Below are 17793 nucleotides of genomic sequence, written 5' to 3' on the forward strand. Positions count from 1 at the left end.
CTATAACACCTAACTTCCAGGTGGCTTGTCAGTTTCTGGACTTAAAACAAAAATACATTTGTGTGCTGACTGTACAATGCATGGTGTGGTCAGGTAGCTAAGAATGGAATTTTTAGAACAGAAGTGACCTCAAAAGTAGATGGCTATAAGGCAATTGGACCTAAATTCACTCCTTGAGAGAGAATTAGGTTGCTACACTGAACTAAGGGAAGCACTGCTTTCCTTTGGCAATCATAAACCCTGTTCTGAAGTCAGTTGTCTCAGTTGTACCTGGTTCCTCAGAAGAAGGTAAGGGGGAAGGAGACACTTCAGGCAAACAGATTAAAATTAGAAGTCCCTCACCTCCATCCAAGAGAGAGATGACAAAACACAAGTTCATTTCTATACTCTACTTAGGCCGAAGCCTTTCCTATTTTGTAGGAGACTGACCAAGAAAAGAAATGATCCTGTTTGCCAAGGATGTCTCTTGCTGTGTCTCTTCAGACAAGTGGATGTTTGAGGCAAGGAGGGAGACACACAGAAAACAGCAAGTTTACTTCAAAGAAATGTGTCTAAACACCAAGATGGCTATGGAAGTCAGAGACTGACTCCTAATTAAAGCAGAATTCAAACAAAACTAAAAATATAGAATAGGTGACTGCTTGAAAAAGTACATCTGTAACACCCTAATACCAGTCCAGCTCCTAGGGATGCCATATTAGATTTCTTTTGGCAGCAGATGGGGATGAAATGGGGAGGAGGTGGACCTTTCTGGTTTGACTCAGTACATTCCCTCAAGTTCAAACAGACAAAAAGAGTTATCTGAAAGGGTGACTTTCACATCTGTGTCAAAGATCAGAATGGAAGAGACAAGTTCTGCTTTGATGAGAATGCAATGTGCTTAGGAGTAACACAGGCAGGAATACTCACAGTGGAGAGAATGTCATAGAAAAAGAACAGCATAATTTTCAAAGCCTGGATGGGAACCACATAATTTTCAAAGCCTGGACAGTTCTGGATATGTCTAACAGCAGAATGACAGACCCCTAGGAAATATTTTTTAAGAGTGACATTCTGATGGAATTTATGGTTAGGTGGATGCTTTCTTTGACTTATGTCTCTAAAAAAAGCAGTGAAGTTCCTACATTTCTCTTGTGAATTAAGTTTAAAGATCTCTGCCAGCAATGCATGACCTCTTACCCAGAATTCTACAAAAGCACAGTTACATTCCCATCTAATTACAAGAGGTTCCACTAAGCTGTTGATTTGAGTGAAGAATTAGAACATCTTACATGCACAAATGTAATTTAAACACAGGTAACTCAAGTGCTCCTCCACCCTAAACATACATAAAGAATGAGGATGTGGCAAGAACCCAATCAAGATCTCAGGCAACAAGGTTGTGCTACACCTCTAAATCAAAGTCTGGAAAGTGTTAGAGATAGAACTGAACTTGCTATATGCTTATTTCTCCTTTTTTTTTTTCTTTAATAGCTCTACCTTCTTAAGTCATACACTTTCTGAACTTTTTATAATATTAGTTCCTAGCTGTATGTGGCCTCTGTAAGATGGTGCCCTCTTTTCAGCTTTTGGGGCACCACTACAAGACAGAATATTACACAGAGTAAATAAGGATCTGTAAAATGGAAACAATTGCATAAAACAGGAATGTTGGTCCACTTTTGTGAAGACTAATACTGCTTTCAAGACAGCTTTAAAACTGTCACAATTATAATACAATGTCTAAACCATACCAAATTTAATAGAAACACTGTAAATACAAAAACTTAAAATTTACATTAGAAATTAGAAATGTATCCAGACTGACATTCAGTTGTGTTTCATACAAAGCACTGTTCCTTCAAAATTATTTTAAAAGTAAAAGAGTTCATCTAAATAATAAATCAAATACAAGACATATTGAGAGACAAAGTTCAGGCCTGATTTACTGTCAGTATATAAAAGCTTGAAACGGGCATACTTTCACATGTGAAGATGATTAAGATGAATAGCATGACTAAAATAAAAGTAGTATTCAAAATCACTTTATTGTAAAAATGAAGTTTTATCTTTTTTTTTGAAAAAGAGTTTTGTGGAATTACATTTATACAGTACAAATGCCTCAGCAACAAAGGTTAGGTGTGTGTCTTTTCCCAAAGATCTGATTATTTTTTTTTATAACACAAGTGCAGGGGAGAACATAAAGCAAACCTTAACAGCGTAGGTAGAAATGATAACTTCCTCGTTATTTAATTTTTGGTTATGCTGAAATATATATATGAAAAAAAGATTATAAAAAATATCATATAAACACATAATTTTAGAAATGTGTTTCTGAGGGAAATGCAGTCAACAAAGAATGGTAGAAATTATGAATACTGTTAAACTGATGCACTCGTAAGTGAGAGGGACATGGACCAAATCACTGAAATTTAGAACTTTTCTCCAAGGTTCATATACACAAAGGAGTTAATTTTTTATGAAAACAAGATGAAAAACACTGAAACCAGGAATACCTCCAAATTCCAACAAAGCAACTGGAGTTATACCAGAGAGGAATTTTTGTCCACGTTATTTTCATTGCTTCAGCAGAGTCTATGGCATCTTACTATTAACTTAGTAAATTTTAAGTTCATATGAGCTAAACTGAATCATTACTCTTTATACAGTGCTGTGACCAAGTTGTTGTTTTTTTTAAGTATGATTTTATGCTAATAGCAGCCAACCACAGCTTAAGAAGGAATGTATTTTACTTCCCTGTCTTTTACTGGAACTCAGTAAAATCAGAAAGCAGATTATGCAGGATTTTCACATCTCCGCCGACTTTGTAATTGCAGAGAACCAAACTTCAACATTCTTCCAATTATATTTCTTGGAGGTACTTGTTCTTATTTCTAATGTATCTGTACCATTTTAAAACTTTCTATTTGTGGATTCATAATAGTAATAATTATATAATAAATAATAGATAAAATAATAATAGATGTATATAAGTAGATATTGTATATGGATGTATATAAGTAGATATAAAATAAAAATAGATGTATATTTTAGTATTTTTAAAAGATTTTGGAAGATAACTTCATCAACTAACACATTTCCCTTATAAAGTGGAAAGCAGCTGTAAGCTGGATTCCTTAAAAGATACACATGATTGAAAAGAACAAGGGATTTTTTCTAGAGAAACAAACCAAAGAAAAACATTTCCATTTTGTTTATATCTCTGCTCAACTGGACATATTTACAGCTATAAAAAGTCGATTAAATGTTAGTATTGTTTGTCATGTTCAGCTCACTAATTATTTTGAGTAAGCATGTTTTAAATTCTTGGCCAAGATAAAGCCCTCAGTCCTGAAACTTTATTAAATATTTTAATACATTTCCAATGCTTGCAAGGTTTTTAAAATCAGCAAAGAGTCATTTAAGCTGAAGAGCTTCCAGGCAGATATCCTGTGTGCTTGATGTGCAAATGCATAACACAGTGTAGCAAAAGGGAGCCAACATTTCCTTAGTGCTTTTATACAGAATAAAACCAACAATGAATCACAAATTATTTGTTCCACATAAATACTAGAAAACATATTTCTATTTCTTGGAATACAAACATTCCTTCTAAAGATGTTTCCACTTGTTAAGCCAGATAGCTTAGCAATTGTCAAGTTAAACAGCACGATTCAAAGCTCTTTTAATAGTGATATGTTAGAGGGAAAGAAAAGAACCTACTTGTGTTGAGAAGCAACAGTGCTTTCATACACAGGAACTCTTCTTGGCTAACCTGAAGCCTGACAAATTCCTGTGGGAGTTGCCACATGGATAGACACAGGGAATAGAACGATGATTCTTTCATCCTCTGTCTTACACCCAGAAAAGGTAAAAAAAAAATTAAAACATGAAAACAAAGAAAAGGAATGTCTCCAGTACTAAATGCTTGAAGGAAGTCCTTTGTTATCAGCTCAATTACAGGAATTAAAAAAAGAGGTTATACACATAAACAGTTTTCTGACATAAAAACCCTGGAGACCATCAAAGCTGAACGTTATCCACCAAGAAAGAAGGGGGTTTATTAATTAAAAGCATCCCAGTAATTAATATGAAATTTTTCTTTTTTTTTCTTTTAGATGTTGATAGATTTTAACCCTCTCTGAAAAGATTTCAAAGCATCAAATTAAAGATAAACTTGAAAGTTTATAGAAAACTTGTTCTTAGGTTTTGCAAAATTGTGTGCATCAGAATACTTCATAGTAACCCTAACATTCTCTTAATAAGGACAATGATATTATTTTATAGCAATTTTACGCCATTAAAGAAACAGTTAGAAATCCTAAATGTAAATATGTACAAAAAGTATCTAAGGAAACTTAGACAACAATACAGCCTTATCTAAACTTCTGCAGAAGTAAACAGGACAAATAACAAAGGAATTACATAAAAATAGTACTTCAATCTACTTTTCTCTTTGAGATAAGCTAAGATAGGCTAATTTTACAAAGCTAAATCTTGAGCCAGATGAATCAGATGCAACAGCTGCAAGATTAAATTTTGCCTGTCCCCCTTATGTAATTCAGATCAATGCTCCAACCTGACTGCAGGCAGTACTGTCAAAAACAAAAACAGAAGAGTTTTTCTGTGAATACAAGACTTCTCTCAATGCACCGGGGTTGTTTTTGTTCTTTTCTTGTTAAAGTGTTATTGTTCTCTTTAATAAAAATTATTTCAGCTTTGTTCAACATCTTGTATCTCCCACCAGCTCCTAAATGACTTAAACATAAAAATTAGATCTCTTAGCTCTGAAAGGACTGTTTTTTTCTATAGCTGTGTGAAATCTATTCATTTCTGAGAATCGCTATGGTGGGTGACAGCAGCTTTCAGGGTATGCTTAATTAATGTTCTTAGTCATGTTTTTCAGTCACTGCAACATGTAAGTAACAGTTCTTCCTTGTAAGGTTTTAACTGATTAAATCACTGTCAAATTAACACTTCTGGCTTTATTGGTCTGAAATCAATGCTACCAAACAAGTCACTCCCAAGGAGCACTACAACTCAGTTCACTAAATGACAGATTGGCAGTATAACAATTTTTGGACTGTGGTGCCACAGTCACTTTTAAACAACTGAAGTGTATGTTGCCCTGCAGAAGGAATTTCCACTGTCTCTTTCCACCTCTAGACATGCACTCCAGCTATTCTGGCATCATGTCCACATGATGAGTCAGATCAGGTATCACCTCCACCTCCTAATTAATGACTTCTTGGATACTTCTCAAGCATATCATCCCCTCATCTGTTTGACAGTGCAGCAGATTGTGTTTGATCCAGCCTAAGTGAAATCATGGGGATGCATGAACAGGGCAGGGAGACAGATGGAGTTAAGTTGACCTTTTTTGGCTGTGTTCAGCATTTATCTTTGCTTGAAGGGATCACAAAAGTACAATCTTAGACATTATTGTAGACAAGCAAGTTGCTTATTTTATACTGATCTTAAAGCTAACTTATTTCCCAAAAAATAGTTGCAGCTATGACTACCAGTTACCAGTGTTCCAGTTACTCTTCAGGTCTAACTCTGTTTATAATGTTTCTGATACGAGCCTGAGGAGGTAAACCAAGAGAAGGGTATCATGTCAGTCCACCACTTTCTCAAGGTAGTTGATCTGGAGCTGCAAACAAGAAGTTGTCTCAGAGGAATTATAAACAGGGTTTGTAAATCTCAAACCTATTCTTCAAGAGTCTTCTTCGCAAGGTGGCAGCAGTGGTCCACTTACAGGCCAACCCCAAGACCTGACATTACTGCTGTCTCAGTTTCTTCTGAAAGAAACCATGAGATATATCACAGGCTATGCTCAAACGGAATACATTTAGAAGTTCTCTCAATCTCATCCCTTAGAAGTATTTCAATTTGTACAGCATAATTAATACACATGGGAAAAGAAAGAATTCATTACTCTATGCCATTACTCTATAGCCTCCCAGTGATTTAAGTCATCTGGAAGAGAAAAGGTCAGGAACTACAGGGCCAGTTCCACTAAATATTTTCAATAAAGAATTTCACGGGCAAGAAGCTGCATGCCTATAGATTTTAAATTCAGGTCCCTCTTCTTCTGTAAACTTGCAGAGCTTGAAAACTGACAGAGGCTGAAGTATAGCTTACTTGAATTCATCAACATAGTCAAGGAAATTCTATGCCAACAATATCCCCTCCAATCAGAAAAGAGAAGTCTCACATAGCTTATCCTTAATATTAAAATTCTTTCTTACTAAATTGTTACAATTTTCTAACAATAAATGTACATTAGAATCATTTTATCAGAAAGTGCCAAAAGTAATATTTTAGTCTATACACAAACTATTTGCAAAAACCACCCAATGACCAAAGAAAATACAACTTAGTTTAATTTATTAAACATAAACTGAGGTCTTATTCAGATAAATCTTCCAACATACTTTTTTTTCCTTTTAGTTAATTAAAAGATTATTAGAACTCTTTTTGTTTGACCACATCTATAGAATATTTGGGATTCTAAAAAAAACCCTTGCCAAAGTTATCTAATGTAAATATGATCAGAGGATTTTCCTCTTCTGTTAGTTTTGAAACAGAACAATTAATTAATGAAATCTTGGCCTTAATGAAGTTACATTCTCATTGAGGCAATTAAGTTCAAAATATCATTTATAATATGCAAACAGCAGAGTCTACTTACTCATTTAGAATCAGATCTGGTGCAAAATATAACATCTGACCACTGACATGTTTGTATGATCTCCATCCCATTGCAAAAACCATTAGACTCATCCAGGAATACTGGATGAGGGTTATCTGATCATCAATATGTAAATTCCGAAAACCTGGAAATTAAATTAAGGTTAAAATACTTTATAATTCTCATTAAACAGCAGTTGATTCAGTTGTTCTGAGATTAACTTGTATCTATAAAATTGAGAACACCTGGAAAGACAAGTGCTTTTGGGAATGTAGATCTCAGAAATTTGTGAAGTTCATATAATAACTGGCTTTCTCACATTGATAGCTAACCCATTGTCTTTTTGTTCTGATCCAGTACTTTGAAATGGTCAAACCTAAATCAACATTAGTCAGAAGTGACTATTTCAGGAAACAGGAATGCATTTCATTTTCCTTTGGCAAAAATAGGGCAGTTGGTAACATGACCCCTGTAACCAACTCTAATTTACTATAGGTATCTTGGATCTCAGTATTCTTAAGAAGAGACACAGCTGTAACACAGTAAACATCCAAAAATAAATATCTTTCTTGCATTTAATTAAAGAGAAGACTATTCAGTTATGTGTTTGCCTTTGATAACTCTAGCTCCTTGATAACTTTATTGTTATGAGCCAATCTAACACCTTCCTGCCACTGCAAGCAGTGGTCCTGTTCTTCATTACCTGGTCCTGTTACCTCCTTCAAGCAAGCTCTGGCATTCATGCCACTCTTCAGTGAACTGGTTCAGCTCATGAAACCAGAAAACTACAGAGGGTAAAAAAAAAGAAGGTTTGTTTTTCTTCTCACTAATGAGATGAATCAGTTCAACCAAGAGGTCTGACAAGGACAAGCTGCAATGGGGAAGAGCAGCAATAGGGATTACCCTTTCCTGCAACAGTGTCAGGTTGAGCTCAGGTGTCAAACTTCGAAGTGTCAAACTGAGCTCACATGAAACTTTCTTTCCAGGCTTTCTGGTCATTATATTAATTTTTATATGCCCCAGGACCAGGTCCCTTTAATCATACAGCACATGCACATAAGTAACAGTGATTTTTTCTAGAAACCTGCCTTGAATTTTTATAAATTCAGTTACTTCTCATTACTAGTCTATTTCTGAGCTGGATAGTTCTAACTGACATTCTTTATTACAGTGTTTCTCTGTTGCTTTCAAAAATTCATTTTAATAAGAAAAAGAATATGCAGAATTTTTTTTTCATACCAAAATAATGACTAATATAGTAGAAGGGTGTTGGGTGGAAAGGCTGCTATAACCATCACCTATTCTAGGCTTCTGTTGTTTTTTTGGAGTGAGTCTAAATAGTTAAACTCATTTCTTTAAAAGCGCCCTTCTGTTAAATGTATTTGATTGATACATGTATTATCTGATGAAGTGGAAGGTTAATAATTTTAGAATTTGTTGCAAATTAATTAACAGGTAGACAATAATATTCTACTTTGACTGCTAGTTCTATGACATGCTTGCTTAATTAGAACTCACTACATGTAAAAAGTGTTTTTACCTGGTAGCAATTTAGACCACTTGACTACACAAAGAAGCTGCCTCTCACAAAGATGATTTAGACTGGTCAGCAAGGAACTTGGTGTTTCAGGTTTTGTATTGTCATAACCAGCATAGACAACTTCTGGCTCAATGCCTCGTAGAACACTTATCATTGGGGGAACAAACTGTATTTCTTGATTTGGAGAAAAGGACAGCCTTTGGGTTAGAGATTGGCTTTCATCTTGAAGAGTTGCTGGCTGCTGGAGTGCAACATCTAATGTTCTCACAATCTTCATTTTGTTAAACTTTTTAAATTTTCGACCTGAAAAAGAAAATTGTTCATCTGTTACAAAGATTCGTTTTTTCCAGTAGTGTTGGATTACACTTTTAATCTATACAAGGAAACCAGAACTGTCTTCAGAGTGGATTTTCTATTTTTGACTCTATATAGCTAAGAAATAATAATGGAAAATTCTTAAGAGTTTCTCCCTCCATATCCTCCTCCCTTCACTGAGAGATGAACAGTACCCACCCACTAAAATTATTGCCATGAATTCTAGGTTACAGTAACCTCATAAAGTGTTTTTTGGTTCAGTTCCCACTGTTCCATCATATGCCAACAACTGAGCCAGCTGGCTCTACAATTCAGCTTCTATTCAGTGTTCATTAAGGATACAGTTTCTTTTTTCTCCCTAATATTCAGAAACAAAAATGCTAGTCATTAAATAACATAAACACAGAAAATACTTTTCTCTAGGTCCATAGAGGATCATGACTAAACTCTGTTTTGATGATTTGTAGTGTAATATTTTCCTCCTGCTTAACAAAAAGAAAACAGAATCCAGGAGATTGATGAAATGCCAACAAATACTGTAAAACCACATGTCAACATATACAAAACTCATCACTTCCTTGAGAATAATTTCTCTTTTTAGTATATGCAATTCTTATTCCCATACTGCAGTGGTCTGAAGAACACTAACTAAAAGAAGTAAAATAGTTCAACTGCCTTCCCCAAATAAGCTCAGATAATACATCTGGTACAGCTATGCAAACGTACAGAGCTCTAGGTAGCAACTCTTCAAATCTCTTTCATGGAAACAGTCCAGAAGTTCACTGCATAGACACAGAAAATCAAACCTTTAGAGCCTGGAAAGTCAGTAAGCCTCAGTAACAGATTACCAAACTACACATTTCAAAGGCAAACCCATGTAGAGGTGGATGCATGGATCACGTGCACTATGAATAAACCCTCAAAGGTGATGAAAAACACTACTTGTTTGAAAAACAGTATTTTACTTACAAGTGAAAGATTAGACAAGGGAAATTTGCACAAATTAAAGGAAGGAGACAAAGACTTCTCAGTCTCTTACTGCCTTTGTTTTAGCTGTTTTAGTGTTGTGCACTAGAACAGACAGATTCATCAAAAATGTCTAAGGAACTCACATATCCCATATTCTTCAGGAATATGGAATATTCCTTTATCATAGAAGGTAGCAGATTTTATGAAAATCCAGTATCTCCACTTTTTAAGACCTAGAATGTATAGTTTAGAGAATTACACTGACCTTTTTCAAACTACTCATTAGTACAGCTTCAAAAAAAATTATATAACAAACATGGAAAGATTTCTTATTCTATTTTTAAGTATTTTATACAGAACAAATTCTACTACCTGAATTGATTACTCTTGATGTGTACTATCATAACTGGAGGCAGAATCAATCCTCTTGTTCATGAACACAAGATTCAGCAGATGAACACAATCTAAAAAGCCAAAATCTGCTTTTTTAAAAAATGTAATTTTGTGTTACCCCATCTTAAATACACGGTTATCCATTTCATATACAAAAAGTAAGTAGTACACAGAAGTGCAAAACTTCAATTTAAATTTAAGAGGTGTGGGAGCATACTAAATGATATTTCAAGAAACATATATTGATAGTATAAATATGAGTGATGGACTCTTCAGTAACACTCATCATCCATCCAAGTCAGGGGTCAGAATACCACCAACTTAACTGTGAGTTTAATCAGCTTAGTGTCAAGTGCCCCAACAATCTTATGCTCATTTTGTCACTTGAGGTAAGAATACAAATATTTCTCATCAGTGACTTCCTGGTAGAGAATGAAACACATATTTACAACTTATGTTACTGCTGAACCAAAAAAAGCCTCAAAAGAATAGCCAATATATTATGACAAGAGAGCTAGGGCCCATTTCTATCTCAACAAAGCTATACATAGTCCTAAACATGCTGGGAATTTCCCACTAACCATTGTTCAGGCACGAAGGAAAACAGAAGGAACATTTGATAGTTCATAAATCATGATTTCAGGTATTTTCTGAAATAATGGCTTCAGATACTTTTACAGTTCAGAGAACAAGTAAAGAAAGAAACCAAACAGAGTGCTTATCACATGGAAATGTTAATAGTTAATAAGTACCCATGTTTCCAAGTGATTAAATGTATCAGAATTAATGTCACACTGGCTTGCAGAATTGCTTATGTATTTATTTCTAATTATGTTGCTTAACAGCCACCAGTAAAGCAACTCCACTTTTTCTCTAGTGGAGAGGTGACTTCTAACCCACAGTAAACTTTACCATCTACCCCAAGGAGACCATGTCAAGTGAATGCAAGATCTTAAGCAGATGCAAAAATAGTTTAGTTTTTCAGCTGCTGCTTACAAAAATATCCAGGTAATTTCCTGATGCAAGATAGAGAAAATGTATCCACTTAGTCCTGTAATGTGTAAACGATACTAATCCACTCTTAAAACTATTCACTTTAATATTTAAATCTGTCTGTGCATATTTAGGCAGCACACCTTTTCTTTGTAGCACTTCCATTACTTTTTAAGATAGTTAACCCAACCACTCAAACAGTTTATTAGTGCTCTGTTACCATACCCTCAATTATTATGAATACCATATACACAGGTTTGTGTACTACATGTACCAAGAAAACATCAAGAAATGTATAAAATTGCATCTATTTAATCTCATAATCAAATATATCATAATTTTCTCCTTAAATCCCAACTATGTACTTTAATGTTCTTTTAATTAGGTATACAGCATCACACTGACAATCAGACATTTCTGATAGAAGACATTTCATATTAAAATGGCTGGGTTTCTAGTAAAAGTCTAACATCTCACTATCCTTCTCCATACTCTGTAATGAGGTGAAAAATGTCAATGATTCATTATTCCTGACAGAACAGTGTGGCTCTGACTTTAAGGTCACTATGCTCCTACATTTTGTGTATGAGAACAAGCTGTGTACACCCTAGAAGTGTGTATACAAAATACAGGAACAAAGCAGCAAAGCAGAAGTAATACATCTTGGTTTTAATAAGCCCTTTGATGCTACCTCAGAAAATATTATTTAGAAAATTAGTTCAAATATGTCTCCATGTAATCATTGCAGCTTGAACTAAAAGCTGACTGAAACAATGAAGAAAGCAATAATTTAGCAATACAGCAGAACAAGGAATCTGTGATAGCTCTTCTGGGAAAATTAGATTCACTGATAGAAAATAGAAAAGCAGAGTATTTGTTTATTCCAGGACCTGACAGAGCTACCTGCTATCCTACAAGGTAGAAAATTAAAAAGGAGATAGAACATGTCCCATTATGAGATTATAAAACTCAAAGACATTTAACACTCCCACAGACAATTGTAACTCAGGAATTTTGAAATATATGTTGAAATATGCTACCCTATAATATGCTTACAACTGATTACAATTTATCTTAAAATAATTCTGGTTTGGTTAATTGCTTTTAAATTGGGGTCAGAAAATTGAACTGTAGGCAATGTAATATAATATTCTACCTATAGGGTTGCCACTCAGTAACATTCAGTGGAAGTGTACTCGCAACAGTAAATTTAATTTAATTACTGCAATAAAAATTTATAGTTCTTAATCCCATAGTTAACAGACTGTAAAATCTTAGTCTTTTTCACCTTGATTAAGTAATATTGTAGGTCTGCAATTAGTAACTGAAGGTTAGCATTAAGAAACTAAGCAGCAGGAGTAAAAGAACAAAAGTGTATCTACGGGAAGTCCTAAGTGGCAGAAACCAGAATATGCACAAAAGTCTTAAAATACAATAGGTTGTAAACACACAAAAATATCTAAAGTATTGTCAATTCTGATAGGCTAAAAATATTCAAGGATGTATCTAAGAATGTAATTTGTTCCACAAACTGGAAATTTTCTGATGGATACTTAAATCCTGGAGAAAATTATCAGTGCTCAGTAGTATACCATATATGAATCATATTTTGTTACTAACACAGCAAGTCATGGGTAGGGAATATTGCTCATGTGATACAATAAAGGAAGTGTAAGAAATGCAGAACAGAAGAAAGATGACAATAACAGTAAAAAAAGCATTATGGTTGAACAGCCTATCTTGAGTCTTTTTGTTCTTTTGAATTTCAAATCCTCATTTATAAACAATATAGCCTCACTCTTGTTTTCCTGTTCTTACTGCAGGCATCTGGTTTTTCTTCCCCTTTCAATATTAAGCACTCCTATCTGCATAGGTTAATCAGCTTCCTAATGGTCCCATATCTATGGACATCATTAAGATCACCTGAAATAACTTGTTCAGCCTGATGTAGCTAAGAAAAAAAACGAAAGATGCCACAGTCCTGACTTCATCTGATCTTTCCTTTTTTCCACTGACTCAATGTTTTCTTCTATTTGCTGCCAAATCCCTTCTTTCCAGAAGAGATAGGGAGTAGATAGGGATATCAGGGCAGAGATCTGATGACATCCCACGCCCCTCCAAGAATTGGAGAACCTACACTTGAACAGTATCCTCCAAAAAATGGAAGATACCTTCGATTAGGTATGTTTAGAAAAGGGCTAAACAACATGAACTGGCTTAGGAGAACAACTTATCTCTAAATACAAAGATACTATTCACAATCGCTTAGTACCAGCTGAGAAAAAATGTGATCCAAAGAGAAACACTGTTTTTGTTTTCTTGACACATGATGGTAAAGAACTGAGTAGAAGCAACTTTATCCTCAAGGTTTCTTTTTAAGTATGAGGACATAAAATCCTTTTATGAGGACACACTGATGAGAACAAACCACCTCATAAATATTGCTAGCAAAACTGTCCAACTTTTTCTGTTTTAGTTACCTACACCCAGAGGAAAATACATACATTAAAAAAACACCAGGAAAACTAACATCCATAAACGTATGCAAAACATACAATGAAATCAAGGTTCTGCATATTTTTCCTATGCAGAATTTCTACAACAACACTGAAGCAGGAGTAGATGATGCTAGTGAATCATCACACTCTTCCACTTGTTGAAACAATTGCCTGTGATGTTAAAATACTTCATGGATTAGTTTCTGGTATTATCCAGGCAATCCTACATGAAAATTCAGGTTAGATCATCATTAAACTCTTGGCTGTGCAAAACTCACAGCCATTAGTTAGTTTTTACCTATACTGATTTAGACCAGTTAGAATCAGAGAATGGTTTGAGTTGGAAGGGACCTTTAAAGATCATCTGGTCAACCCCTCCTGCCATGGGATAGGACACCTTTCATAGATCAAGTTGCTCAAACCTCAAAAGACAGCCTTACAAGCTGTCCCAAACTTTATAAGATTTTATCTGCCACTTTCTCCTTTCCTAAGTCTTCTCACCACACATTTTCCACAGCCCAACTCTGGACTCCTGCCTCCTTTGCTTTCTCCCAAGCCTGGGGGACTCTTCTGTCACCTCAGGAAACAATCCTTCAGTTTCTGGGTGAAAAGTTTGCCTTTGTAGTAATACAGTTTCTCTAACACATGCCTATCTCATGTCTGAAACACAGCTTGTCTATGAGAAGGATCCAAAGCACATGTTCTTGTTCTTTCATCCACTTCCCCCAGTCCAGTGCCATCAACATGCTTGTCAGCTCCATTTTTTTAAATGAGAAGTAGCAATGAATGACCAAGGTGTGGGATGGAGGGAGAGAAGGTAACATCAGTTAGATTGATGCTTCTTGTTACTCTGTCTCCAGTGCTACAATGAGAGGGGTGCAGTTTGGAGAAGACAGCTCAAAGGAGAGGCAGCACTGTAGGCTTAGGAAGTCCAGGGGTACGACACAGAACACCATGCACACTGCAGCATCACTTCTCCTGATAGGATAGACAGGGATAGACAATAGGATAGACAATATCCCTATTGTCTATTTCCAGGTGCAGCAGCACTGTTGTTTATGGAATATGAAGTACAAAGAACGAGCAGCAACTCCTCACTTGTTGGGAACAACTGATTTATATCATTCATAAAAGCAAAAAATAAAAAATACAAAGCATGATGGCCATTCATGCAAGATACTCCAGTGCCATACAATATTAGAGGTACTAAAAGCATACAGTTGTGCAACCAAACAACAGTCTGGAAACTAACTGCATGCACGTTTTAACTTAGGAATGAACACAGTTTAAGAAAGATAATGAAATTATGCATAGTATATAATGCCAGTCCTTTCTTCAGTGACAAAAAAATTACATAAAATGCAGAAAGAGAAGAGGGTTTGATGCACTAAAATCAATTATAAAAGAAAGAAATAGGTTTTCTACCTTGCTTTTTTGTTTAATTCCATGTATCTCAGCATGTATTGTGCTGATCCAAAACCTTATATGGCTAAAGTTCTCATTAAATGTATGAAAAAAATGCAAGAAGAAATATGCATCATTCCTGCATGTTAGCACAGCAAAACCTGCCATGTGACTACCTGATCCTACTCTACTTTCTCCCTGGAGGTTTCCAAAAGCATAGTGTTCAATTTTGATTAGTGTCACATAAAAAAGCCAGACCTCTTACAGCACTAATAGAAAGAATGGGAATTGCATCTACTATGCAAAGTCTGTAGTGATGATGCAACCACTGCTTGAGTCTCAGTGGAACAGAAGGATATAATTTTGTTGAGATGTACTCAAAACAATGATAGACAGAGATTAACAGAAAAGAGGAGATAGTACTATTTCCTGATGCTGGTGTCAGTCTCAATTTGCTTCTTTATTTTTCTACCTAAATCAAATTTTCTTATCCAATATTATTTAAAAATACACATCATAGACACAGTTCCTAAGAAAATTAGTATAAGGGTACACAGCAGGAGAAAGATTCCTACAGAAGAGATTTGGATTTCTAGACTTCAAAAAGAAAAATTACAGGGAATTTTAAAACATCAGGTAGTTCTTCCAAAGATAACATTTTATTGTGGTTCTTTCCTTTGCAATACCAAAGTAACTTTGCTCAAACTCAACAGCTTGAAGGTTTTGTTCCCAACTGCCTATTTTTCTGTACCAGATCTGAAAAGCAGCTCACCTCCCAGGACCATGCCAGCTTGACAGCACTTCCTCAGCCGACACGCTGGACAGTTCTTCCTACGAATTTTATCAACTATGCAGTCATTTCTTCCAGCACACAAATAGTTGTGCTGCCCTGCAGGCAAGAGAAAAGCAGGATTAATACTATGTTTTCTAACATTTCTGTACATACATGTTTGAAAAATAACAGAATATTTTAAAAAGCATTCTTGAACTACTACAGGAATCCTTCATTTTATGCTAACTTTCAAATAGTTGTGTGTTACTATTTAAGTATAATTTATTTGAGCTGTTTAAGATTGAAACTCCCCATCTATAAAATTCCAACAGTATGAACATTTAAATTATTGTACTATCAATATTCCTTAAGTACTTCAAGTATGGGGACAGACCGATTCCTTTATTTCTAATTTATTTTTAAGCTATTGCTCCTGATTTTAAATAATTTAAGCAAATTTTCCTTGCATTAACATGGAGGTTCTGGCAGACAACTGAATGAAGAAGTTGCAAATATAAATACAAAAGTGAGCCCTTTAAGCAGAGTGAATTTTCTCTGATGGAAAAGCAGTTTTGTACTATACCTGCTGGAACATCAGATGAAAAGATGCAACCAACACAGCCAAAAGGACAAATAGAAGAAGGCTGTAACTTTTTGGTTTATGTTAGCTCTTTGTTGTTTTTTTTTTTTAATTCTGAAGGACTCAAGAAGAGCCGGTCATTATAGCACTAAAATGGAATTGTACATGAAATTAGCTTTAAGCAGAGCAGAAGTTGAATTTAGCTGACATTCCTTTGTACAAGAAGTTTAATTATACTTCCAAATTTCAACTGAAGAAAATGAAAACAGTACAATTTCATGCTTAGGATAATACTGATAATTTCTTTGATTTATTTTAATTTTGAATAGATATACAAAGCTAACCACATAAGTATAAAGAAAACAAAGCTATTTGTCACATATCCTTTAAGCCCAGCTCTGCCCTCTAATATTTAGCTTAAAAATCCTGCATGTTTGTGCACATTGCCTTCTACAGATTTCTGTATTTTCACTTTCTTACCAACACCTAGTAATAAAGCATGAAAACAACCAAAAAAAAAAATTTTTTTGAGAGCAACAAAATGGGTCAAAAAAGTACAGACAAAGTATGGAAGTACCAATACTATGAATAGTTCCTTCATGAAATATTGTGGATGGGAGCCTACAAATATGAGTCATCAATGCCAAAGATTTAAAATTTTCACTAATTTCTAGATCAGTATTATTCTGCATTAGCCATCTGATGTCATTGGTAGCAAACAAATCTACTGCTCACCAATAACTTTTCTCCACAGCAGAAAGACAAAGTGAAAACAAATCACCAGATGGAAATGAAGGAGAAAGAATAACATAACATTCTAACAGAAGAATTGGTGCTAAACCATGTGAAACAACCTAGTTGTTTCTGTCCTATATTTCTTTTAGATAATTAATTGACTTCTTAGTCATATTTTTAAGAACCCTGTGTTTGGTTTCAGTGAAAGAAACCTGACTGCTCCAAATTAATTATTGTAGCAGTTGCATTTTTTTCTAGAAAACAGCATAATGTAATAAAAATAGTTGCCTCACACATTGCTAGGCATTTTAAAAGTATTAAAAAGTCTGAGTTCATATAAGCCATGCCCATGCAAGACCAAAAAATGCTAAATGCTCAAGGCAGCTCATAATGCTACAGAGTATTCAAACTGTACTTTGCCCCCTATGAAGACACAGAAAAACAGTGAGCTACCAAAGCCAGTGCTGTATCGGGCAATATTACTCTTCAAGCACTCAGAGAACACAGTTTATACATCCTAGAATTATGTCAATATTTAGAATTTGCTCTTGATACTATCTTATCTGAGTACTCAGTAGCCAGCTCAAAGGAGTTTGGGTAGAAGCAGTGACAGCAACGCTGCTGCTGGAAGTTAACAGCTTGATTTATACTGGTACACATTTAAATAGACTGTATTGTTAATATACTAGTGTTTAAACATTATGATTAAGCATCAAAATTCAAGGGTGCAATGCTTTGTAAAACTTTATATTTACAGTTATACATTTAAATTAAGCTACAGCTCTTAAAATTCTCTTCATAATTTACAGATTATCAGTAGAACCTAATTCTGCTTCATCTGAAACTGCATTGCTTCACCAATACATAACACACAGATTGCTTATTATAAATCCAAAATTCAACAAATTTTTCCACATTTGC

At 34.8% G+C, this 17793-nt stretch overlaps 1 protein-coding gene across 2 annotated transcripts in view; it reads right to left on the bottom strand.

Annotated features, from left to right (window-relative positions):
• Positions 1-17793, bottom strand: part of PGR (progesterone receptor) — a 36903-nt gene that overhangs the window by 5058 nt on the left and 14052 nt on the right. Inside the window, exons 4-7 of one of the 2 annotated variants that reach the window (XM_071734327.1) lie at positions 15558-15674; positions 8214-8516; positions 6674-6818; positions 3703-3833 (exon numbers count right to left, since the gene is read on the bottom strand). In XM_071734327.1, the coding sequence (XP_071590428.1) occupies positions 3703-3833; positions 6674-6818; positions 8214-8516; positions 15558-15674 (696 nt within the window). Of the gene's footprint in view, positions 1-3702; positions 3834-6673; positions 6819-7292; positions 7459-8213; positions 8517-15557; positions 15675-17793 lie in introns of those variants that run through there. The other variant, XM_071734335.1, reaches the window with a different exon arrangement.

Source organism: Heliangelus exortis, chromosome 1 (genome assembly GCF_036169615.1).
Source record: "Heliangelus exortis chromosome 1, bHelExo1.hap1, whole genome shotgun sequence".
NCBI classification, from domain to species: Eukaryota; Metazoa; Chordata; class Aves; order Apodiformes; family Trochilidae; genus Heliangelus; species Heliangelus exortis.